The sequence below is a fragment of the Zonotrichia leucophrys genome, chromosome 3, assembly GCF_028769735.1.
Source record: "Zonotrichia leucophrys gambelii isolate GWCS_2022_RI chromosome 3, RI_Zleu_2.0, whole genome shotgun sequence".
In the NCBI taxonomy this organism is placed as follows: Eukaryota; Metazoa; Chordata; class Aves; order Passeriformes; family Passerellidae; genus Zonotrichia; species Zonotrichia leucophrys.
Window position 1 is genome coordinate 87,721,855 of NC_088172.1, and position 24,791 is coordinate 87,746,645.

General features: G+C 36.5%; 1 protein-coding gene across 6 annotated transcripts in view; it reads left to right on the forward strand.

The window, feature by feature from the left end:
* MARK1 (microtubule affinity regulating kinase 1) overlaps positions 1 to 24,791 on the forward strand; it is a 57,563-nt gene that overhangs the window by 27,746 nt on the left and 5,026 nt on the right. For 3 of the 6 annotated variants that reach the window (XM_064709162.1, XM_064709158.1, XM_064709160.1), the window contains exons 4-16: positions 2,083 to 2,131; positions 3,247 to 3,312; positions 4,281 to 4,351; positions 5,338 to 5,394; positions 9,064 to 9,300; positions 9,390 to 9,509; positions 13,587 to 13,686; positions 14,306 to 14,418; positions 15,663 to 15,816; positions 16,854 to 17,047; positions 19,669 to 19,769; positions 21,895 to 22,053; positions 22,870 to 23,124. In XM_064709162.1, coding sequence (XP_064565232.1) covers positions 2,083 to 2,131; positions 3,247 to 3,312; positions 4,281 to 4,351; positions 5,338 to 5,394; positions 9,064 to 9,300; positions 9,390 to 9,509; positions 13,587 to 13,686; positions 14,306 to 14,418; positions 15,663 to 15,816; positions 16,854 to 17,047; positions 19,669 to 19,769; positions 21,895 to 22,053; positions 22,870 to 23,124 — 1,676 coding nt within the window. Of the gene's footprint in view, positions 1 to 2,082; positions 2,132 to 2,568; positions 2,684 to 3,246; positions 3,313 to 4,280; positions 4,352 to 5,337; positions 5,395 to 9,063; positions 9,301 to 9,389; positions 9,510 to 13,586; positions 13,687 to 14,305; positions 14,419 to 15,662; positions 15,817 to 16,853; positions 17,048 to 19,668; positions 19,770 to 21,894; positions 22,054 to 22,869; positions 23,125 to 24,791 lie in introns of those variants that run through there. The other 3 variants (XM_064709161.1, XM_064709159.1, XM_064709163.1) reach the window with 2 other exon arrangements.

Sequence of the window (24,791 nt, forward strand, 5' to 3'; positions counted from 1 at the left end):
GTCCTTGAATACTGTTAAGGCTTTTATTCAGAAATATTTGTGGAACAACATTTCTTTTCGCTGTAAAATCAATTTGAATCTTGAACCAGAGTCTTAAACCAGTTAGTAAACTTCTAAATCTTCTGAGAATATGGAATAGAATAATGCGTGTCATTTTTTTTTTCAATTCCCATATACTTTACATTCAATATAAAAATGTGAAGGTTGAAATTATTTTCTATAGAAGTCTCATTTTAATCCTGTTTATGAAGACTCACTGCTGTACCTCTTACACCAGCATTAAATTATGTTATATACCTCATAGACCAGTCTTAAGTTATGAAATGTCTTTCCAGTCTTTAGGGGAGGAACTGATTTTCCACATACCTGCTTAGAAGCTCTACTGATGCTGTACCATCCATAGGATTAGATTTGTTAGCTTCTGACTAGTTTATTTTGATTTAGCTGAGAAATTTATTCTTGTGCAACAAGCTCCAGTACTTAAAAAAAACAACAAATTCACAGTGAACATCCTGGTGTGGTGTTTTTCCTTAACAATGGCTGATTTTATGAGGAAAACAAATTTGCTGAAGTTAATTCTGGTGCATAATATTACGTACCCTTGTTTTCTGTTTTGGATGTAAGCAAACCGCATCTGTTCATATTTGCTTAGAGAAATGCTTTTGTAGTCTTTGCTTCCCTCTGAAATTGTTTTAATGGCAGTTACAAGGCAAATGCATAGTAACTAGTGTGAAATACTCGAATAATGCAAGTATACATCTGTAATATTATTACTTGTGCTGTAGCAAATGTACATGATCAAAAGCTGAGTATCAGTAAGATGTTGCTCTGTAGTCTTAACTTGTAGAATAAATACAGAATTTTAGAAACATAAAATACCCTGAAGTGCTACTCTTAGGGAGCTGTTCGGTCTCTGCATTGCATCACTGTACCCTTTTGCAGTGGTTGCATCTGATCAAATGGGACTCATTTTGAAAATGGAGAGAGTGAGATGTCTCTGCAACATGAGAGAAGCAAAACAGCAGCAACACACTTAATGTGTTGAGCTCAGTTTCTCTCTAAGGAGGACTATAAGATGTTTCCAAAATGTCTAAGCATTACACTGAAGAGTGAGCATTTCTTAATTTATTTCATCATCCTGAGTTAGCCCAATAAAGGACCAAAGATTGTGCAGCACATTAAATAGGGGCTAGGCTGTTGAATTAAACAGGGCAAACCTATCAGTATTGCCAACTTCAAGTACATGGCACCAAACTACATAGGCATTTTAAATTTCTTTTATTTGCCTTCTTTCCTTTGAGCCCCTAGGTTAATCTTGATGCACCTCTAATTAATAAAGCCATGAATGGTAGAAATTTAAGACCAATAACCTCTTGTTTCTGTTTAAAAAAAAATCGGTGTGAAGTGTATATACTAAGGGCTTTAAGTTTGTCCAGTTGTTTATAATTATGTGTTTCAGTGTCATACAGCAGACTTTCAGCAATGATAAATCTTCAGGACTTGCAGGGGGGGAGAGGGGGCATCATTACTGCTTGTGATCAGTGTAAAATTTGGTAGTTGTGGGGAAAGCAAACTTGCCTGCTTCACCTCTGTGGATAAGCAGGACTTGGAGGATGTCAGAATTCCTGGTAGCTTATTCCATTTGAGCATCTGTATGTGACTTCTATCTAGAGCTGCACCTTGTACTTGCACCTATAGTTTCGATGTGTTCAGGGTAGTTGGCTGAGCTTGCCAGTCACCAAAGAAATCAGAGAAAGAGAGTGTGACTACTTGTGTGAATAATCTGTGGGGTTTGGTCAATGTGGAACTTCAGAAAGAGCTGTGCAACTTAGTGTGTCTTTTTGCATAATGCTTAAAAATTAGCTTGGCTTTGGTATGTAGATATTTGAGGTCATTATATTTATTTTAATATATAAGATGTAGATTATATTTTCTGGAGTTCACTGCACTATATTTGTCTGTATTTTATGTTAATGCTACTTTCTATGGCCTTTTCTGTCTTCTTGCCATTTAAAATTGCATATCTTGTGTAATTTTCCCTAATAAACACATTCTAAGGAAATTGTCCTGCTTCCTTGACAGTTGTTTCGAGAAGTACGAATAATGAAGATTCTGAATCATCCCAATATTGGTAGGAGCCCTGCATTTCTACTGCCTTTTTTTCTATTATACTCTTTACATTTTACTCTATTTGGCTGTATTTGAATGTACTTCTGTTAAACTTTTTCTGGAGCGAATAGGGACAGTAAGCATCCAGTAAATGCTTCATTGTCTCCCCTCTTTTATTGCCTCTGCTTGCATCAAGAATTTTGCTCGGAGGAGGTAAACTGCTCAGTCCAGGAAAGCCTTACACAGAGTAGATGTGAGCTCTTAAATCTATCAAGTACCCCAATTCCCCTCTTCTATTGAAATTATTATTGAGACCCAAAAGCATACTTTCTTAGGTGAGAGTAGCAGAACTCCATTAGTTCAGTCTAGGAAAGACTCCTGCTGACTGATATTTCCAGAAAATTAGAATTACCAAGTATGTAATTTTCCCTTTCTGCTTTAGTTCTTTCACCTACCCCACAGCTTCAGGGCCCTACTTTGTGATGACAATTCTTCTGGCTGAGGAGGGCTGGACAGTCTTGTTCCAGAGACAGTTAATGGTCTTGAATTGGCCAGAGGGCTTGTTGCATACAAGGTATGGATGAGGTGTACAAGTTATTACATGCTAGGCACTCCCTTCTCATCCCTTAAATTGTTTGTTGCTTTTCAGCATTCATAGCTTCTGCCGTTTTTTGTTTTCTTGGGGGTGGTGGTGGTGGTGTGCTTGTTTTAAATGAGTGGTTATATTGCAATCTGAGGAAAGTCAAACTTAACATTTCTGGTATCCACTTGGTTTTAGTTGGTCAGAATTTTTGATTTCTGACTGTGAGCAGTTTGCTAGCAAAACAGGGGAGGTTTGTATGATCTTAAATGAAGTCTGTGTCAAATGAAACTAATTTCAGCATGAACTCGTTTGTACAGTGCGCGTAAACTTCTGAGAAAATTGTGGATTAATATGCTTTATTATCAACTGTGATTTAGAAATTAATTTTTGGTCTTTTTCCCTCTCAAAAGAATGCTTACCTAAAGGATATAAAGTTTCTGTATGATTTAGTGTTATCACTGGCCATAAATTATACTCATTCCATGAGTATGATTGTTTGTTTGTGCTGTGCTTTTACTCCTGGCTGCAATCTCTCTCATTCATTTTTCTTGCAGTAAAATTATTTGAAGTTATTGAGACTGAAAAGACGTTGTATTTGGTAATGGAATATGCCAGTGGGGGTAAGTAGATTCTGAAATGTGCGTTAAGGATAAACTGAAATGCCAGTTACATGCCTAGAAACGCTTTAAGGATTTAATGGGTTATTTCAATCTGGCCTTCAGAGCAGTCCCAGCAGACCTCTCAGGGCAGGATTTCTCGATTCTGTTAAGCAACCTCTTAGGTTTGTGCTCAAGGGTGGTTCTCATTCTGAGGCTCCTGCTGCAGTATCAGGAGATAATCTGGCACAGATTCTGGCAAAAACTCTCCACTCGTATTTATCAGCTATATTTAGGCAAGCACTGGTGCCTCATTTTATCTTGCAAATGTGTGCCAAAGCTCTTGAAGAGGCAGATCCGGGGATGGGAATCAGTAACACAGGAAGGGGAACCAGCAGGCTCATAGTGAGAGGGGTAGTGAGTGCCTGCTTGAGAAGCTGCTTAGCATCTGAATGGGAAATGTTTGAATGTAGGAAGAGAATCCAGCACAGTGCCAGTGACCAGCTAGGAAAGGCTGCTGTGAGACAGTGCAAAGATGAGGATCTGAAAGGCATTTGAGCAGCTTTATTAGGAAAAGAATGAGAGGGAATAAACAGAAATCATATAAATAGCATTAAGTGATGCCACTAGAGATGTGCAAAACAAATCTGGTGCATAAGTTGCTTAATTCCTAATGTGTCTTACTCATGAGGTGACTATTTTTCATGATTGATTCTGTTTGTTTCACAGTGATTAAGTAAATTTATGTTAAAAATTGAAGAAGTCCTAGTATGAAGGGTTCCTTCATACTACTTAGTTTTTACTTCTTAGTTATTATTTGTCTGAATGAAATCCAGTACAAAAAGTCAGAACGATTTTTTCTTGGTTGCGTCTATTTGCTTTCCCTTCAAGAAGGGGGGCACCATGGAGTGTGTGGTATTTTCAAGCATGTTTTGTTTATGTGTGATAGTAAAAAAAAATTAATACTGATGTTTTGTCCTTGTCATGCTCAGGAGAAGTGTTTGACTACCTAGTTGCACATGGAAGAATGAAAGAGAAAGAGGCTCGTTCAAAATTCAGGCAGGTATGAAATTAGTGTGTCCATTCTTTTTTGTTGTTTCTTTTTATGTTGCTTTCAGATAGACATGAGTGTGAGCAAACTTCATTTACTTAACAAAAATTTTTTTTGTAATGTTTATGAAAGCTGCATTGGAAAAAAAAGTCCCAGAAGAGAAAAATATCTGCTTCTTATATACTGTCTAAAGATAATAAAATTGTTTTACATTTTCTTTTAGTCAGTTTTCCTAAGAGTCACTTTTTTTATTGTGACTCACTTGAGGTTTAAATCCTTTTCTGAATATTTTAGAATTTTACAGCTGTTCTATCTAGAGATGTTGATACGATGACAGGTACTGCTGTGTAATGTGACTGTTTCGTATGAAGGCTATTCTGTAATAGGCTTTTATATTCTTATTACAGACTTTCTCATCTTAATCCTTTTCTTACTCTGGTTTTAGTGATTGTTTTGTAAAAGCTTTAATCAGATAAATATATCAAGTTTGGTGTTTTTCAGAATTAAGTTATATAATCAACATTTAAAAAACTGCTCTTGACTTTCTATTTCTGACTTGTTTTTTGTTGTATATGTGAAAGACATGAAAATGTCAAATGAATTGTTCTGCTAGGGATGAATTGCAAAGGTGCACAGTTGATATTTTAGAAGATAAATTCTGAGCTGATGTATCTGGCTACTGTCTTGAAGGGTGGATTAATTTCCTTTCAATAGTTATTGCCATTGGGTGATTTGCATTTTAAAAATATTGTTCTCCAGTTATCTTGAATGGTATGTATAAAACTTTTTAGTAGGAAAATGAGCTGCTTATAGGGACTTTCTGGCCTTACTATCTAAGCCTTAATGAAAGAAACTTAGATGAATATTTTTTAAGATAAACACTTTATTCATTTCTTACATTCTAATGAATCATACCAGGAAACAAAATTACTAAATTATATGCAAAAACGTAAGTGAAGTTGAAATAAAATATTTCACTGATCATCTTGGTGTTTCAGATTGTATCCGCTGTACAGTATTGTCATCAAAAATGCATAGTTCATCGTGATCTTAAGGTAGGTTGTTTCTTCTTTTATTTTTGCTGCCTGTTATACAGACTTAATTTCATTCCATGTCTTAGTCCTTGCCACTGCCTGTTAATGCCTCAAACGTGAATGAAGGAACTCTATCACTTGTATTTCATTCTCAATTTCCTGAAGCGCAAAAATAACGTAGCTTGCCTCTAGGAACAGAGAAAAGACAAGAATAGAATGTGTGTTACTTTCATTCCAGTTTTGGCTTTAAGAACAAGACATACTCTCCAGAGAATTATACCTTCTGTGATGCTGGTATCTACACAGTGGATGATCAATTGATACCAGCCATCACTACTTATTTAAAATATTTCCAGTTAAGGTATATTGCAAGGATATATAAAACACTCTTTCCTCAGTGATTTATAAGAAATACATTAAGTTTTTAATCTCTTTGAGCTTTTGGTGTGTATTCTAGTGTTTAATTTGGGCAGGAAAATCAATTAAAGGTAAACAGAAATTAGTTGTGTTTTTTTAATATATATATATTTTTTATTCATGTATCTGTGTAAGCCACCATATTAAGAGTTAAGCAAATTCAGGTACTACCTAAGCCTTGCCTGAAGTTGTCTTCATGTCAAGTTCAGGTATCATGAGACTTGGACATCATCCTCACCCACTTAAAAGCGGTCTTGTGCTGTTGCTTTGATGTCTCTGAAAATTTACAAAGAAAACACTGGTGTTGATTCTTTCTTACTAATGTATCTGGATACTTGTGAAAAGCTGAGGTTGAATAATTCCTAAGGGTTTTTCTTCACCAGTATCTTTTGTCTTATCTTATAATGCACTGCAGCACACTTTCAACCTCATTCCTACAATCTGTTCCCTGATACCTGCAAATCTCCCAGCTCCTGCATGTGCACATGAGGATGGATAACAAATAAATACATCCATTTCTGCTGAGTTGTCATCTGATGGTGGAGGTGCCTGCCCAGCACTCTGAAGTCGGAATGCAAGGAAGAAAAAAAGAATTGGATCTTGCCGAAATCTTGATTTAAAAAAATTCCTCTGTATCTTGCCTGATGGTTTGGAGCCTGTCAATGTTTTGTCAAGCTCCCTGGAGATTACTGCAGCCACGTCCGTTGAGCTTTGCTCTTGTGCAGCCAGGACAAGCCCTTCCCTAGTTCTCTAGGTTGGCTGGGAGTAGGGCGCCAGCCATTTCCTCATGCTTATCTAGCTCTGGCTCCCTCAGCCCAGCTGTGTGACTGAATCTTGCCTCATTAACCCCTGCAGTTACTCAGCATCCTGTGACTTGCTCTTTCTCCCAGAGCCCCTTAGAGGCTCCGCCTCTCTTCCATTTCTTAGTTCCATAGCACACACAGCTCACAGGCCGTGCTCTCAAGCCTGTGCTAAACAGCTTTGCAGTATTCACACAGGAACTACCTGCAACAAGGAGTCTGCTGCTGATCTCTTTCCTATTTGCAAGGCAGCCAGGCAGGCTCCAAAATAAATTTTATTTTATTTTTTCTCTGTCGTCTCTTGGCTGGAGTTATGCTAGACTCATTTGAAAAGTTCAGAGTAAAGTGTGATTGAGAGCCAGTCAGCCTAGCTGATGAAAAATATATTTTCCAGAGGAAAAAAGGCTAAATGTGTGGCTTTGAGGAGGTGTTTCTGCTTCATCTCTTCTTTCCAAGTGATATGACATCTCTGTCTCATTTAAAACTCTTCTCATGGAGCTGTGGAGAAGGAAAAGCAACTTTAAAGTGGTGTCTGCCTTCTCATCTGCTTCTATTGACTCTCTAGGATATTAGCAAGTTGAGCAATTGATATTGCAGCACAACAAGACAGAGATCTTGCACCACTTTGGATATTTTTTGATAAGACTTTTTGGTTTTAATAACTGGGTAAACTCTATTATTTACAAGTTTTTTCAGACTAAACTGGAGAGATATGGAAGAAAATATGTGAGTTTTTCCAGTCTATTCTGGTTGAAAAATTGTCTCCTTTTTACTTTGTAATTATAAACAATTTGTTTTGAGAGGTCTGTAACCAATTCCAGTTTTGCTCATCCTATGATGCACAGAACTTACCTTTTCAGGTCCTAGTTTTTGCCCTGAACATGTAATCAAAAAGAGCATTGTCTTTCTATTTGGCATATTAAAAACGTCTTTTGGTGTTTTTGTTTGAAGTAAGGAACCTGTAAGCGTGGGGCACTTGGGTAGCAGAGTACTGTTGAACTAGGAGGACAATTGTAATCACAGAGCAGCTGCACTGACAGTACTGTTTTCACCACAAGGAAAATGAAGTCTTTGTGAAGTAGTGTAGAAAGCTGTCCGATCTGGAAAACAGCTCTGTGAATCTGTCTGCTGGAACCAGCTGGGATTACATGTCATGAATTGGAAAAATAAAATATTTTCCAGGATAGAGTTTGTAAAAATGGGCTGTATTTTACTCCTGATAAAGACTAAATTCTGTTGTGCAGCTATTGGCTTGATATACTGATAGTTAATAGTCTGCTATTCTGTTCACAGAGTGTAAGTGAAATTATTAGAAATAAGCTCAAACAAACCCAGACAAAATCATGTTTCCCTTTTAATCAAATCCGATGACAATCAGATTGCTGCTTCTCTGATTGTGAGCCAAAACATTTTTGTATTTTCTGGGCTCAGTTCTGAACACAGCATCTGATGAGAGATGTCTCTTTGCTGTGATTCTATTGTTTGGCAATAAGGTGAACCCTCTAGTCTGGATAACATCTGGCCTCCTGTTGAAAAAGTATGATTTGTGCTCTGCTTGGTGCTGTCTTGTGTTGCTGGCACACAGATCAGGAGCTGACACCCAGTTAGATAAATAAACATTACCCAGTTCTACTGCACTCCTTGCTCAGCAGTCTTGCATTTTGAAATCAATATATTCCCCCAATAATGTATTAGTATTTATGTAACTTCACCCTTTTAATCTTTTTACCTACCTGTGATGCTAAATATAAGATACTGTTTACTGACTCTGCGGGTACCTGTACACTTGCATCTATGTAGGCATGATGCATTGCATTCACATGATTGCTGCACAGGCATTAATCTTAGATGTATAGAATGTTCTGTGTGAAAAGAATTAAATACTTGGGTCCTGACACCCTGGTGTGGCTGTAGCTGAAGCAAACACTAATAATAAGAGGGAGAGGATTTTTTTGTACAGAATGCTAAAGTACAGTGTGTAGCTTGAAGTGTTTCATCTTACAAGCAGAAGGTATCTTTTTCTGAAGTCTTAAATTCCTTCTAACATTTACTCTGCCATAATGGTAGATGATGTCTAGGATTCGGTATACTCTCCTTGGCATCAGAAATTGGCATGAACGTGTCAGAAGCTTCAACTGCTATTCTGAGATGTCTAGATACGTCACTCTAAAGCTGAACTAAGTTATTTCTTCCAGAGTATAAAATGTTCATAGTTGATTGACCAGCTGACCTTTAATTTTGTTTAGCTGCTTTTAATAGTTATATTTTCTTGAGTAAACATTCCTTATTTTCAGTCCTTGTAACATATATGGGGCATTAGTTTATTTTATTCTGCAAGAAAGAGGCAGATGGTGAACTGTTTTAGAAAAAACATTTTTGTATTTATTGATAAATTATATATTGCACTATATATATATATTTATACTTAATCTGATATAAAAATTGTCATCTTCCTCTTTTATTTTCCTCTTAGGCAGAAAACCTTCTACTTGATTCAGATATGAACATTAAAATTGCAGACTTTGGGTTTAGTAACGAGTTCACGGTTGGTAATAAACTGGACACGTTTTGTGGCAGCCCGCCTTACGCCGCTCCTGAACTTTTCCAAGGAAAGAAATACGATGGCCCTGAAGTGGATGTGTGGAGCCTTGGGGTGATTTTGTACACACTAGTGAGCGGATCGCTGCCATTTGATGGTCAGAATCTAAAGGTACAGTTACAATATGAAAGCTTGGCTTCTGCTGGCTTTAAATTTTCTGTGTCATTAGGAGCTCATCTTTAAAAACTCTGGTTTTACAGGAACTGAGGGAGCGCGTGCTGAGGGGGAAGTACCGCATTCCATTCTATATGTCCACAGACTGTGAAAATCTACTGAAGAAGCTACTAGTACTGAATCCAATAAAACGAGGCAGCTTGGAAGTAAGTAATTTTGTCTTGGAAAAAGGGGACTCAAATTAAGAATGAAATACATACAACAGTTGCTTGAGAATTCTTAATTTTTCAGGATAGATACTTTGTTCTTGTTTTAAGGGCCCAAAAGTCTTGTTAAAACAAAAGAGGCAATGTTCCAGAAGCAGCGCAGCTTGAAAATAGAAAGTGTTAATCAATCAAAACCTAACCTTAATTGCAGCTGATTAACAACTAAAATAAGAGCATTTCAAAGTGCAAACTGTTCCCACTTGTTTCAGTCAGATAACGGAGCTAGTTCAAAATCTGTGGAAAGCAGGACAAGATTGTAAATAACCTCCATAAATATATATACATATAAATATATACATATAAATAAAAATAAATAAATATATATATAAATAAAAACAAGACTAGCAACCAGCAGCAGGCAATACCATTAGCTTTTTCATGACTTCTTAAAAAGGATAGGTGGAAGAATAACTATGGAAAAGAGTGTGGAGTTTGTTTTAGTGCTGTAATACATGTAAACACTACAAATTCTGTGAACGGTAAGCTAATCATGGCTAGTTATTTCTGTTTGAGCCTTTCCTCTCCCTCTTCTGGTAGTTTTGTTTCTGAGTAGCTGGAAATTTTATATATACAGTAATTCCTGCTGTATCCCTTGGGTAAAATCTGTTTTGAGGATTTTTAATGAGTTATGAGATTTCTAAGGAATTATGATTGTTGTTGTTAGTAAATTAAGTTTTCATGTGATTCAGAAAAGATCTGTGCACAACTTGTAAGTTGTGTAAAAGCTTCTGTGTTTTTTAAGGAGCTGTTTTGTTCAAGATTGATGTCTTGGATAATACTTTGATGCATGGGTGATATTTAACAAATAATAGGTGTAGAGTTCACTCCAAAAGCTGCCTGGTTCTATTGTATGAATTCTTTAACAGAGAGGGATTTTTAAAATAACATCTACTTACCATAGAGATGAAAGTAGAGCAGAAGATAAATAGAATACTTTTTAAATAGTATTGGCATAAGTCAATCACTAGTGGCTTTTGTTTCATCTTTCTACACTTGTGCAGCACTGGATGTGTTCCAGAGAATAAATCCCATTTAAGCAGCTTTTTGTTTGTAGTGGCATGACTTAGGCTTCCTGGCATGGAGGCTACCTGTGCAAGGAAGAATGCACTCACTGAGCTCTGTCTGCATGCAACTCATTCTGAGCTGATGCTGGTTTATGGCTTATTTATAAATAGTTCTAAGTTGAATAAAATCTCTACTGAAGAGACTAGTGAATGATGGCGTCTGCTTTACTGATATGTGCTCATTATGTTCTGTGATTACTGTCAAAGAACACAATGGTAAGAGTGTAGTCACTTCAAAGATCACAGTTTACATGTGTCATATTTAGGTTTTAGGGAAATAGTTTTTTCTTTTATTGGATTTTCCTCTGGATTTTCAGCAGTTTCTCTTCAAATCTATTTTCACTTTCATTCTAGGTATTGTAGTGTTACCCAGTTTTTGTAAAATTCCTTCCTGTCCCTGGAGAAAGGTGTTGGATAGCAGCCTCACTGAAAGGACAAGGCAGTCAGATTGTGTGGAATAGACTAAAGTAAATGTTATGTGTGACCAAGGTCTTGAGCCAGTCCCAAAATACGGATATCAGGCATTGATCAGTATGCTAACCTGAGGGGTAGAGAGGCATCACAATCTTTTTTTGTCGAATGAATATTCCTGAAATCACATTTGCTGAATTAAAAAGTGTGGCATGTGGTTTGGAAAGAAATTTCTGTCTGAACACTTCTAAAAATACATGTTTAGAATGAAAGTATAAATGCTTTGGAAGCTTCTACAAGTGGAAGAATAATGTCATCTTAGGTTGGGGAGGAGGATTTTTTTTGTGCTTTGTATTCTGGATATTTGCTCGGTCCCAGCCATACAGCTTCTCAATTCCCATGCATGATTTTAGCAGACCATCCAAAAGGATGTTTGTCAGTGACATCAGCATCAAAGCTGAGATCCACAGAGGACCAGCACCATATGAGTTAGGTTTAGCACTTGTCCTCTGGTAAGGACCAGGCAAATCTTTATTAAAATGCTTCCTCTCAACTTTTTTATGGTTGCAGCCGAGAAGAAACATTTTCAAAACAAGAGAATGTTGTTATAAACCAGTAAATCTTCTCAGGAAGAGATGGGAAAAATATACTGTCAGAAAATACTTCTTAACTGTCAGGTTTTCAATAAATTCCTCTTTCCCTCTGCCCCAGTACTGAATTCTTTTGCATAGTGTTGCTCTGAAATTTTTCCAGAGCAGATTTATGCTTACAGAGTATAATAAAGCAAAATAATTTTGACACAGACAGGACTTGAGCCCGACCAGATTTTTATTAGTTAATTTTCCTGAAAATTGAGAGAAAACTCATCAATAATATCTAATTGGTTGAAATTTAGTTTGGATTGATGTTTAAGAAGTACAGTTTGAGTCAGATTTCTAAATACCCTCACCAAGGCTGCTTCTCATTAATCAGCTGACTGAAAGCCCAGCAGAACTTACACAAATGTAGTATTGATCCTGGAATTGGATTGTTTGTGTCGCTTCAAAATGCTTAATTGTAAGAGCCTGTTGAAGAGTTGTACAATAACTCTGTGTGCCTCTGAGATCATGTATTTAAAAGGCAGAAGCCAGCAGAAATGTAGATGGAAACAGAGAGCAGATTACGTTGAACTCTAGATCCACCTACTGAGGAGACATGAAAAACTGTTAGTGAGAATTTCCAGGCTGGCTGGTTCATTCAAGAAGGATAAAGAAAAGGGAGGTAGAATTTGAGCAGTGGTTTCTGTCATCCATGTCATCATGCTTAAACTTCAGATTTATTTAACAGTATCTTTACAAAATTATGATTGCAGAGAGGGCATAGTACACTTTGGGGAGTCTCTTCTGTTCCTGCAAGACTACGAATACATAACCCAAGTCTGTTGTCAAGTAGACTTGTGCTCTGTATGTCAGAAATACAGTATAGCAGTGTGTGTTCACCATCCCTCCCTCTTTATCCCCTCAAAAGCCAAAAAATCAGTTCCATGATAGAAAAAATCTTAAGGTGTTATTTGTCAGCAAAATGTTAATTGGCACAAAGTTCTGTATTGTTCTTGTAAGGGTACAAATTACAGGGTCTGTAATTTGACAGCAGCACTACATACAAAGAATTTGGTTATATCAATGGAAAATTGAGTCTTCGGCTCTTTGTGAGAAATAACTTAATTCAGTGTTTGTGAGGCAGATTTGGAGCCTGTGGGAAACTTGACTTGCTGGCATTTGTTTTGTTCTTGTGTCCATGTAGTGAGCAGTATTAGCATCTGCCCCTGAAGAGACACGCGTGCCAGTTGCTGTAGGAGGAAAAATTATTTTAGCTGTTTGAAGATGAATATGCTCTTAAAGGAAAAATTGTAATGGTTAGGGATTCTGGGCAATCAATCTTGAAGGCCTGCGAAAAGATCCAGGCCACAACTGGAGGAAATTTTCCAAAGAAGGCAGGAGAAACTTTTGAAGTAAATAACTGCATGTTATAGAGTTAAGAGGCATTTGTCCCTCCAGCCAAACATATTTAGGTCAAGTGCAGTGAGCAGATCCATAGGAAAAAATGACCAGTTGGCATCATGATCTTGAAACTAATGACTGTAGGAAGCATCAGCACTCTCCTGAATTATACCTTAGTTTTTAAACACTTCCATTGCTATTATTCAAAGGAGCTCTTTATCATGATAGAGCTGGTATTGCATTAGCATCTTAGGATGCTAACCAAGAAGAGCACATGGAAGCGAAGGAACAAAATGAAGGATTCTGTTTTTCAGTGTTTTTTTCTGGTATTTTAGTCAGGGTGATTGTATAGAGAATGGTAAATAGGAGGAATGAATTTATGGGAGCATAAGGATGTGAAAGATAAAAGAAAAATAAGACGTGAGGAGAAAAGGTATGAGGGAAAAAGCAAGCAGCATTCAGATTATTGTGAACTTTAAATTGCTTTTCATCAGACAAGCTAGCACAAGTGTAATGGAGTATGGTAAAGAGCATGTTGGCCTAAAGCTCTTTTATTTTCTTAGCAAATCATGAAGGATCGGTGGATGAATGTTGGCCATGAAGAAGAAGAACTAAAGCCATATACTGAGCCTGAACCAGATTTCAATGACACCAAAAGAATAGGTAAGACTTTAAGAAGGATGTTACATCTGGTGCACACCGGCAATTTTATCTTGGAAGGCAAACTAAGCTTTTACGAATTTGACCTACAATCTCATCAAACAAGTAAAATGCATTCTTTTTATTTAAATGAGAAATTCCATTACAATGGCCTCCTTATAACTACTACTGTGATTTCACTGAGCTGACATCAATCTTGAAGTTTAGTTTGAAGCACAGCAAAAGACAAATAAGACTACAGAATCTGACAGACTGAAAGAGGCAGATTTTCTTATGGAGGCAACACTTCTTGCCCACCGTGGTTAGAGAAAGTTACTGTTTTGGCCCACTAGCTATTCATAGTTTCTATTTGCCAGTGCTTTATTTGTTGTTGAATAACATTGAATGTTTTATAAATTAGTTCAGAGTTGTATAATGTAGTTGGGAGTTTTCAAGACAAAAATAAGAAGAAAGAGAGGAGTTAGTAGCATTTTCTATTTTTGCACAGCAAGAAAACCTCACTGGGTTGATTTGAATCTTAGCTACTTGTAAATTTAAGGCTGTTTTTCTATTTTCACTTTTCTTAAGTTGTCAGTAAACCCAAACACATTCTGCTGATACATCTGGCTCTTTTTACTTTTAGACATTATGGTCACAATGGGCTTTTCAAGAGAAGAAATCCATGAATCTTTAGTAAACCAAAAGTATGATGAAGTCATGGCCACTTACCTGCTTCTAGGTAGAAAACCACCTGAAGTAAGTGCTGTTTATATTTTCTGGTTCGGCCTTTATATGTTGCTGGGTTGAATGCTGGTTTTTTTTTTATTATTTTGTAACTTTTTTTTTATTGTGATTGATAACTTATGAATGTCTTTCCCTTTTCATATCCTCTTGGATATCTTGCTAGTTCCCATATGAAGAAATAAATTAAATCCTCCAGTACGTTCATGTTTGCTTGTAAATGTGTTGAATTGCTTTTTTAAAAAGCTGGCTGTTAATCTGAAGTGTCATGACTTTTAATTGCTGAGTTTTCTTCTTGTCGTGTATGTTTTCAGTTAAAATCTGAAATAGTTAATAACAATTATTTTTCTGGCTACTCAGATGTGACATCCTTTATTTCTCAGAAATATGCTCATCCTTTCTCACTCATATACTGTTTTATAGTATATTGAATTATTCAGTAAGTTATTGCATTGTAGTAATTAATAGATTTGTGGCAGAAAATCTTGTGATTGTTTTGGAACTAGAATGATCTGTACATCTTTTAGACCACATGGATTTTTCAAGAAATCAAAGACCGAGGCTTTCTTTTTTGAAGGATTTTTTTTCCCTGCTGCTTCGTTGGCCTTCCTTCAATTCCAAGAAAGTGTGGATCTGATATGTGCATCATTGAGTGCATTTTCTCACATTTCTGAGCCAGAATTCCCTTCTGATGGCAGAGCATGGAGGGAATAGGTCTAAAATCATTTTGGCTCAAATTGCTTGGAAGAGTGTATTTGTCTTTTCCTCTGCATTTACGTAGAACTTAGGCTTCTTAAAGATGAACAAATCAGTGACTGAGATACAGACCTTATAAAGATGTTTTGAAAGCCATAAAGGATCCTTTAGTCAGTACTTGCTTTTTTAGTCCTTCTGACTCAGTCCAGTGCATTTTAAAATTGTTCTGGAGCTATGAATGCTCTTAGGATTAAAAATAAAATTTAAAAAGTCAGGGAAAACCACTCTATGGCTTTGGTTTTAAAATAGCACCGTTTTTGTTTCTGTCATGATCCTTCTAATTTTGTTTTGAGCATTCATTAACTATGTAGGTTTAGCTGTGTGTTTTTAAAGCACATTAAACAGAGATGAAATTATAAAATTAATCTTGAAGAATATTCAATTCTGGATACAATGTTAAATTTTTTTAAGTGCCTTTGATTGGAACTTTTTCTTTATAATGCTATAGAAGTACCAGTAGTGTTGAATTTTGTTTATGCTTTGAAAACTTGTTTTCCTTGTAGTTTGAAGCAGGTGATTCCTTGTCCAGCAGCAACTTGGGTCAGAGGTCTCGCCCCAGCAGTGACCTCAACAACAGCTCGGTGCAGTCCCCCGCTCACCTGAAGGTCCAGCGGAGCATCTCCACCAACCAGAAACAGCGTCGCTTCAGCGACCACGGTGCGGATGGCGTTCCAGCAAGTGAACTTACAGACCCAGCTCAGTGGGAATGGGCAGGGTTTGTAAGCCTGGCAGGGCCCCCACTCTGTGCGTTTGTTGTGCAGCCGATCGGGATGTGTGTCTGTATGAAGGTTTCCGCGGTAAATCTGGATCCGCGCACCTCACAGATTTAATTCTTTGGGCTTGTTACTTGGTTGACTCACTAAATGAGACACTGAGGGTGTTTTGTGCTTAGGAACTAATGGCAGCTATTGCTCTGGATAACCCGAAGGGCAGCACACCAATTATTTTATCATTACATTTGGCTATGGGGCTGAATTGTTTGCTTCCAAGAGACAACAAATTTATTAAGTATTCAGGAAACATTTTCAGGTGAAAACTACTCTATGAAAAGAGTATACATATTTGAAACATTAAATGAAAGATTATTTTTTTCCTCAGCTGTCAAATTGCTATAAACATTTCTAAAATGTTTTGCCCTTTTCTCTGCCTAATTTACATTACTGTTTTCTGTGTTTTGTTAGCTGATATGATTTTATTTCAAAGGAATGTAATAGTCTGCTGATGGTGGAGTTTTCCCAAAACATTTTAAAGAATGATGAGGGGAAAATAATTGTGTTATTTTTCAAGTATAGACATGCTTGTAAACAAAGTAGGCCTAGGGTTTTCAGGGGAAAATAATATTTCATAGTATTTAGAAGAAAAGGTGTACAGAAAAAAGTACTAAAAAAGTTTGAAAAATATATTTTATAATACTGTACAAATTGCATGGATTTAAAATGAGAATTAAAATGCTCTTCTAGGTTTTACATATTGATGTGAAATAGGAAGTAATTCTGAACTGCAAATTGGAATTGAAGAGAGAGTAGGTAAAAAGAGCACAGCTCGATTTAGTAGGTTGGTCTGTGTGCTGAGTTTGCCGTCAGAGTTGTTCAAATGCTTTTTTTGGACTCAGGGAATTATATTTAGGCTACTTTGGCCAAGAAAAATGCAGTGATTATTTTTAGGTATTTATTAATTCTATTTTTATTTGGCAGTTGGCCCCTCAATTCCTCCTGCTGTGTCATACACAAAAAGGTCTCAGGCAAACAGTGTGGAAAGTGAGCAGAAAGAGGACTGGGACAAGGATGTCTCACGCAAACACGGCAGCACTACAGTAGGATCCAAAGGAGAGATGGCTGCAAGTCCACTTGTGGGTCCAGAAAGAAAGAAGTCAAGTGCAGTTACCAGTGTGAGTTGGGTGTGCTTTTGAGTTTGTTATATTTATTTTTCCCTATTTAAACAAAATGTGCAGCACAAGATTACTATAGACATAATGGGTACTGAATAAGCCACTAAGTCTATTTCTGGTAACTTTTACTGGCAGACAGAAATAGGCTACAGTAGACGCCTTTTAAAATAAACCTTTCCCTTCCCCCTCAACTTTACTTTTTCTAACACTAACATAACAGTAAACATGAGGATATCTGCACTTGGGCAAACTTCAGTTTCTGTCAAGAAAAATACTGGATATTTAAGGAAAGAACATAAGAATGGAGCCAGTATGGGGTGCTCTTTTTCTGGTTTCTAATGTTTGTCTGTCTACAAAGGAAGTCAATGGACTTCTGATTCAGGTATTTCATCTGATTAATCCTACATAATATCTCCTGAACTTTCTCTGTAAATTTGGTTGTTGGGTTCTCTAAAACCACCTAATTTTGAGCTTCAGAAATGGAGTGCAATGAGTTGGAACAGCCCACTTGTTCCCTTGTGCCTGCTAATGTGATTTACAGCCTGGTTGTTGTATTAAGGAACTGAACTAGCAAATGAATAATCTCTTAATGCTTCTGTTACAATATTCACAGTTCTGTAAACTGCTATCATATTACTGCCTCAAACACCTTTGTTCCAAATTGGAGAGTCTGTCTCTTCTACTGTGAAAGCATCTACTTTGCCTTTTGGTAATTCATGTGCAGTAGGATTGATGTTTAGGGTTCACAGTGAAAAAATTTAAACACTGCATGGTGTTTAAACAGCTACTTAGGAGCAGAAGTTCATGTGAGGAGAAAAAAATATGCCTGAATCATGATTTAAGATTCAAGTATACTTTGTGCTATTAAGGAGACATGGTCTATTAAATGCAAAAACTCTTGCCTCTTTTAGTACACTTGACTGGCAGCAAGAATTCTCATTGTCCTTTGGGATTTGGTGTGCTTCCATCTGGGATATTCTGGAAAGATGATGTGCATTTCTATTAGGATTTTCTTAAAGCAAAATAAATGCTGAAGTTCATTTAACTCCTAATGTTCTGCAGGCTATGTCTGCTATACATCTGCACATGCTTTAATTTTTTTTTTATTTTAAATAGGGTTGTTGTCTCCCCACCCCTCTAAAAATCTTTGAAATTATGGTGGTGTGGATTGCATGCAGGAACTTTGAGTCTTCTAAGATTAGATTTCATATCTGAGCTTTTCCAAAATGTCTTGCCCCAAAGCTGATTAGAGTAATGTGTGGTAGAAGCTGATATGTCACAAGCATTTCTCTGCTTTGTGAGAGCTAATTACATGGAGTATCTTTGCTGTGAAGAATGAGAAATTGATTTACTTGCTAATGGCAACTTCAATATTTGTGCATTTTTAGCTCTGTTACTATACTGGGGACTTTGAAAGGCTTTGTGATGGGCATGATTAGGGAATATTGGTGTCTGATATTACAACAAGGTTCAAGGTTGAACAGCTTACACAGATAGTGAGTATTTTTGTTTAAAATTCAAACATTTAAAGTGGAAAAAAAAGCTAATTTAATGTGGATAGTTTAAAAATACTTTTGTGTAACTTTGGGGGTAACGTGATGTTACCTTCAGAAAGGCAGAGTTTCTTGAAAACATATTTATGACCATCAGTCATATTTGTGTAACTCAGGGGAGTTGACTTTCAGAAACAGTTATTGCAGTTGTTAATCTTCCTTACAATTGGCCATTGTAAAAAATGGCCACTTAAAAAACAGTTTATTAAGTGATCTTTGTGGGTTCATATTAATGCTGAAAAACTGCAGGTGAGAGAGACCTACACATAGTAAATCTTGCAGAGTTTGTGATGTCCTACAGTACCTGAGTCTGGATATTTGAAATCATTTGCCAGCAGGCATCAGAATGTAATGTTGGCACAGCGCAACCTCTCCCACCCCAAATTCAGTATGTAGTGTATTGAAAGTGAGAATTGTATGTCATGTACTAAAGCTAAGCCTTCAATAGCTAACCTGTGCTTGGTCGGGATGGAAGAGTATGTTTGTGCTTATTTTAGGAGGTCTGTCCAAAGTGAAATTAGCAACAGAAAGAAATACCATCAGTATTTTTGCAACAAGAAGTGTTTGTCATGTTATTTGCATCATAATTTCTGGGTTGACTGACATAGATTGATAGTATTTCCATTTTCCTCTTGAAAGCTCTTTTGACAGGGGCAACAAACCAGAGTGCTTGTTGGAAAATTATGCTGTGCAGGAAAACCTTTCAGTCAGCCATAGGTGTGTTCTCTAGGATCCCACTTTATTTGATCCCAGGGACAAACAGTATAGGAATACAGTATGTGGGAATTGCATAATACTTAGTAGTGTGTGTCAGCAAAATTACACTTCCTTGTGTTCTCTCAGTGTATTCTCAGTGGTGAAGTAATGAGATGGTGAATGAGCTATTGGAAAAAACAGCTGATGATATAAGTGATTTGTGTTGACAGGTTGACTTAGTACATTTGAATGCATTAACAATATACATAAGTAGCTGAAGCATTGTTTTGATTTGCTTCTTCCAATGCTTAGATTTTTGTCCAATATATATACAGTAGAAAGTATTTAACTTTAATCTTAATCCTCTTCTAGAATAATGTGTTTTCTGGCAGTGGAATGACAAGGAGGAACACTTATGTTTGTGAACGTTCTTCAGATCGCTATTCTGCAATACAGAATGGGAAGGACAACAGGTATTGTTCACCTTTCCTTGTTTATTAGTGTGGGTACAAGAACTGAATCACAATGTGAAATACGTAAAGTCCAAGTGAATGTTTTTATCTTCCACTGCTGCTTCTTTGATTGCAATGAATTTTTAAGCTAAATGTGTCAGTCAGCCTTTGCTTTTTTTTATGGACACATTAATTACCGAGGGTTGTTTTCCAACACAGGAGGAAGTAATTGTGCTAATAGTTAATTTCTCAGTGGGCAGTTGTGCTGTGGAGAGCTTCAGATGGATTACTCTGAGTGTAGCCTGATCCTTTTTAATTTTTCCCCTAACCCCTCAAAAAGCTGAAATGGTTAAAATTTGTCAATTGCTTACAATAGAAGTTTTTGGCCTAAGTAGTATTTTCATAGTGATGGTAACCAGTTTGTGTCTGTTTGTGGGATGACTGTGAAGCTCAGTTTAGTATGTTTTGTGGAGTAGTATTGTGTTTAACACTGCCAGTTAGTCTTTTTTGAAAATTTTTTGGTCATCCTTAGTCTTATTTAACCCCTGTACTTGACTGAAAAATAAAATACTGGCTTTAATGGAGTGTAATAAAAACTGGATTTTTAAAATTGAGACTCAAATAACAGCTCTTACTCTGATGCTTTTCAAGCTATTCTAATAAAACACTTACTGTAAAATGAATAAAAAACTTATAGCATGAAGTAGCATAATCTAGTAAACTAGTTTTCTTTTGTTTTCCATCATAATGTTTGAATTTTTTAATGATGCGTAAAATTTTGGAGATAAGAAGTACAAGTTTGTTCATTTACAGTAAAATTATGAGCTGTGGAACATGTGAAAGACAACTATTAAATTAAACACTTCAAATTAGTTTTCTGCTTTTTAATGTACTTCCTTAAAGCATTTTAATTTCAAATTATTGGATGGGTGCTTTCAAAAGTGTTTTCCCAAACACTTGGTTTTTTTGTATATAGTTTCAAGTATTTGAACAAAGGTAGTAAAAATCCTTCTCTGAAAAAAAAAACCAAACAGATAACAGATATTTCTTAGATAGACCATTATAATATGTATTACAATACTTTTCTGATCTGACAAAGATATTTTTCTTTCAAGAGATTTAATACATAAAATACTGTCAAGAGAAGGGACTTTTCCCAAAGTTTTTCATTTTACAGTTGATTTTTTATATAGTATTGAAAGATCCCTAATCCTTGTTCCTTTCATGAGTGCAGTGAATATTGTACTCAGTTCTTGGAGCATATTCTGAAAACTTAGGAAGAATTTTCTTTTGAGTTATATTATTTGCCCTTCCTACAAGATGTTATGTTGCAGTTGAATTTGGATTTGGTGCAGCTGAATGTCTTGTGTCATCAAATTATTCATCTGAAGTCGTTACCTCTTTGCTATTGATATTTAGCTGTGGGACTCCAGTTGCTAATACATTATTAATACAATTTCACTTATGCTTGTAGAGGCAAAGCTGTGTTTTGCCTTAATTCATTTGACTTTTGTTTTAAAAATTAATGGCACAATACTTTCGCCACTACTTTCATCTTTCTTGCCACTTAAGGAAGGAAAAATAAAAGTACTGATAGAAGGAACTGTACGTTGAAAGGGTTGACCCAGCCCAGCAGCGTCTGGAGGACGCTGTCCAGAGGACAACAAATTGGTCCTTTAAAAACCAGTCACTTCCAAGTGATAATGTGACAGCAGTTCCAGTTGTTTCATGTTTTACATGTTTTTTTTAACTACAAATAAGAGTGTTCACAAAAGGAAAATCTGTTTAATCAATCTTTGTGAATTTCTTTTTCAGTATTTTTTAATTATGTCCTGGTATTCATTGCAGTCTTTCTTCATTACTTTGAATAATGTGTGTGTAACCTTTAATTGTGGGAGCAAAGAAAAGGCCTAACTTAACGTATATGGAGAATTCATTTATGGATTAACATAATTTTTTTAGAATTTTGTATTCTTTACTTTAGCTGACTCAGGCAGCCTGGTCACCCAGTCTTCTGTTTAATTAAGCAGTACTGCTGAGTTCTAAAAGAATAAATTAGTTCTTTTCTCTCTTTTTTGTAATGGGTTTTACACTAACCTTTCTTTTCCCATTTGTCCATCCCTGCTGCCTTGCTACCCTGGAAAAGCCTGACAGAAATGTCTGCAAGCAGCACATCCTCTGCAGGCTCTGCAGTGGCCTCTGTCTCTACACGCCCTCGGCATCAAAAGTCTATGTCTGCCTCTGGTCACCCTATCAAAGTCACACTGCCAACCATCAAAGATGGTACTGAAGCTTACCGACCAAGGTAACAGATTGGTGGGCATTTCTTTTTTGCTGTGCACTTCAGAAGTGCCCTTGTTCAGTTTGTGACAGACATCAAAGTGTTTGTAATCCAGTCAAAACTGCCGCATTGCATTCTGGTTTTAAACAGGAGCTTGCTCGAGTATTGTGGGTGTTAAATGATGGTTTAAACCTGATGTTGTGCATGGCACGTGTTTGTATACAGTTAAAGAAATTCCTTGACTGCCTCCCTCCAGAGACTTCTCGGAAACTTAAGTAGTTAAAAATTTGACTACTTTAGATGGGATTGTACAACACAGGCCACCATAAATTGAAATGAAATACTGGAATGTACTTTCTGATTTGTAGATTGCTAAAGTCATTGTTATCTAAAAGCACCGTGGTATAGTTGTTCTTTCTATTAACTGCCTGAATAGATTTAGACACTTATTTCTGTCAGGTTATGACTTAAGAAATATCCATGAAGTTTTTTGGGAGTGCATTAAGGGTATTAGTGAACACATTTTTCCAGAAGAATGCTGGGGGCACCTTCAGATCTCGCTACACACTTTTTTAACCTTTTTCCTTTTGTCTTATTATCTGTATACTTTTTTAAAGTATATATACACAGTATATCTCAGCTCTAATACCTGAGATAGAAATAAGAGATATTTTCATTGTAAAATCAAACCAAGTATGAATCCTAAGAGCAATTGAGTAGCACATTCAGTTGTTTAAAATAATCGAGAGCAGGGTTTCTTTCCCGTCTTTGAGAAACAGTTGTCATGTAGGAGGGCTTTTAGCCTGGTCTTTCTCGTTATTTATGCTTCTGTTTTCCCAGCAGTGCAACTCAGAGAGTGCCTGCTGCCTCCCCATCTGCTCATAGCATCAGCACCAGCACTCCAGACCGGACCCGCTTTCCGCGAGGCAGCTCCAGCCGCAGCACGTTCCACGGGGAGCAGCTGCGGGAGCGGCGCAACGCCACCTACAACGGCCCGCCCGCCTCGCCCTCCCACGAGACCGGCGCCTTCGCGCACGCCAGGAGAGGGACGTCCACGGGCATCATCAGCAAGATCACCTCCAAGTTCGTTCGCAGGTTGGTACCTCGAGTTTCAGGAGAAAAAAGAATTACAAAAGCCCAGCCTGTAAGCAGGACTTTATTATGAAGTCTTTGACAATTTCCAGTTTAACTCTGAAGTAAATATAAATTTAGTTAGAATGCTGCTTTGTTTGTGTGTTCCTTCCAGAATCTGCCTTGTTTCACTTCTGTGTATATATTGTAACCATTGTTTGACCAGCTATTCTTCTTTACCTTAAAGGAACAAGAGAAGGCTGGTCAGAAGGGGCTTTTACCCCTGTTTCACAGCTGTGATACAATTAAAGTAAAATCAAACTCATTTAAATACTGAAAAGAGTGACTTCAAAATAAGTCATTATTTAATGTTAACAGTATTTTACTTTTTTAATTGGATGCAGTTTGTTGCAAGGATGATATTTACAATCACTTTATTGCTGTGCATAAAAGGAGTAGGTGTTCACAAGTTATTTCAGGTAATTCTAAAATCTGTGAACAAATGAGAAGTTAGAAGCAGGCAGAAATCTGGAGGTGCAGAAACAATAGTATTTCAGTATCATACAGCCTGTTTTATTATGTCAGCAGCTTCTTCAAATGTAAGTTCAGGTTTCTGAAAGAGGAAAACCCACATCTGGATCTGCATTCATTCCTGTGATGATGCGATCAGTAATAATCCTGTGAGGAGAGGTGCTGAGAAAGGTTTACAAATACACTGTTCAAGATCAAATTACTGTTGACTTATCAATCACAAGAGCTTTCCCAAAAGGGGACGTAATTTTCACGTTGCCTCTTTCTACCAGTGATTTATCTATGAATTTCATCTGGTGAGCTGATAATGCATCAGTGTGTGTCTAAGTAATACCTCCTATGAAGACCTAAAAAGAAAAAAAGTGTATGAATTATTTTCTTTTTCCAGAAACCTGAACATACAGGACTGTGATTTTCCATTATTGGTATCTCCAGCACTTATATAGTTGTAAGGAGAGAATTGTTCTCCGGTTTTAAAGAGCAAAAAAGTATTACAGTAAAGCTAGTCAACTGTTGTCAGTGTAGATGTCTAAATAGGAAGAAAGGTACTTTCTGTTGAGTAACTAATCAACTTCAAGAGTACAGGCTGCTTTTTTGTGTTATAGCTCTTTGTTTTTTGCAAGGAATGGTATCTTGACTTTGTTTTTAAGAGTTAGGTCAAAGAAATAATGTTTACATTACCTTAAAATATTAAAATTATATTTTAAATTATGTGTTTAGAATTAAGATACCCTAAATTTATGTATTTTAAATTTATGTTTATTATAGAAGATTTTATACAATTTCCTAGTATGCTTTATAATGTTAAAAATATATTTTGTCGTGGCCTTGCAGGATGTCTGTTTGTTTTGTTATTGGTGATGGTAGGGTTTTTTTTTTGTTGTTTTCTTTTTTTAAAATTTTTTATTTTTAATTTGGGTTGTTTAAGACTTAGTGGCTGGGATTACCTGGGTGGAGGTCCAGGGGGTTATTTTTTTGCTGTTCTTTGAGTTGGATCACGTAACTTCTGTATTGTTCAGGAAATAATGGTTTAAAACATATTTTTACTAGAAGGTGTCATGAAAGACTTTTTTTACTAACTTTTGACAAGGGTAAATGCCCATTCTGGTAAGTACATAAAATAAATGCCTAATGAGAATGCTTAGCGAATAGGGTATTGA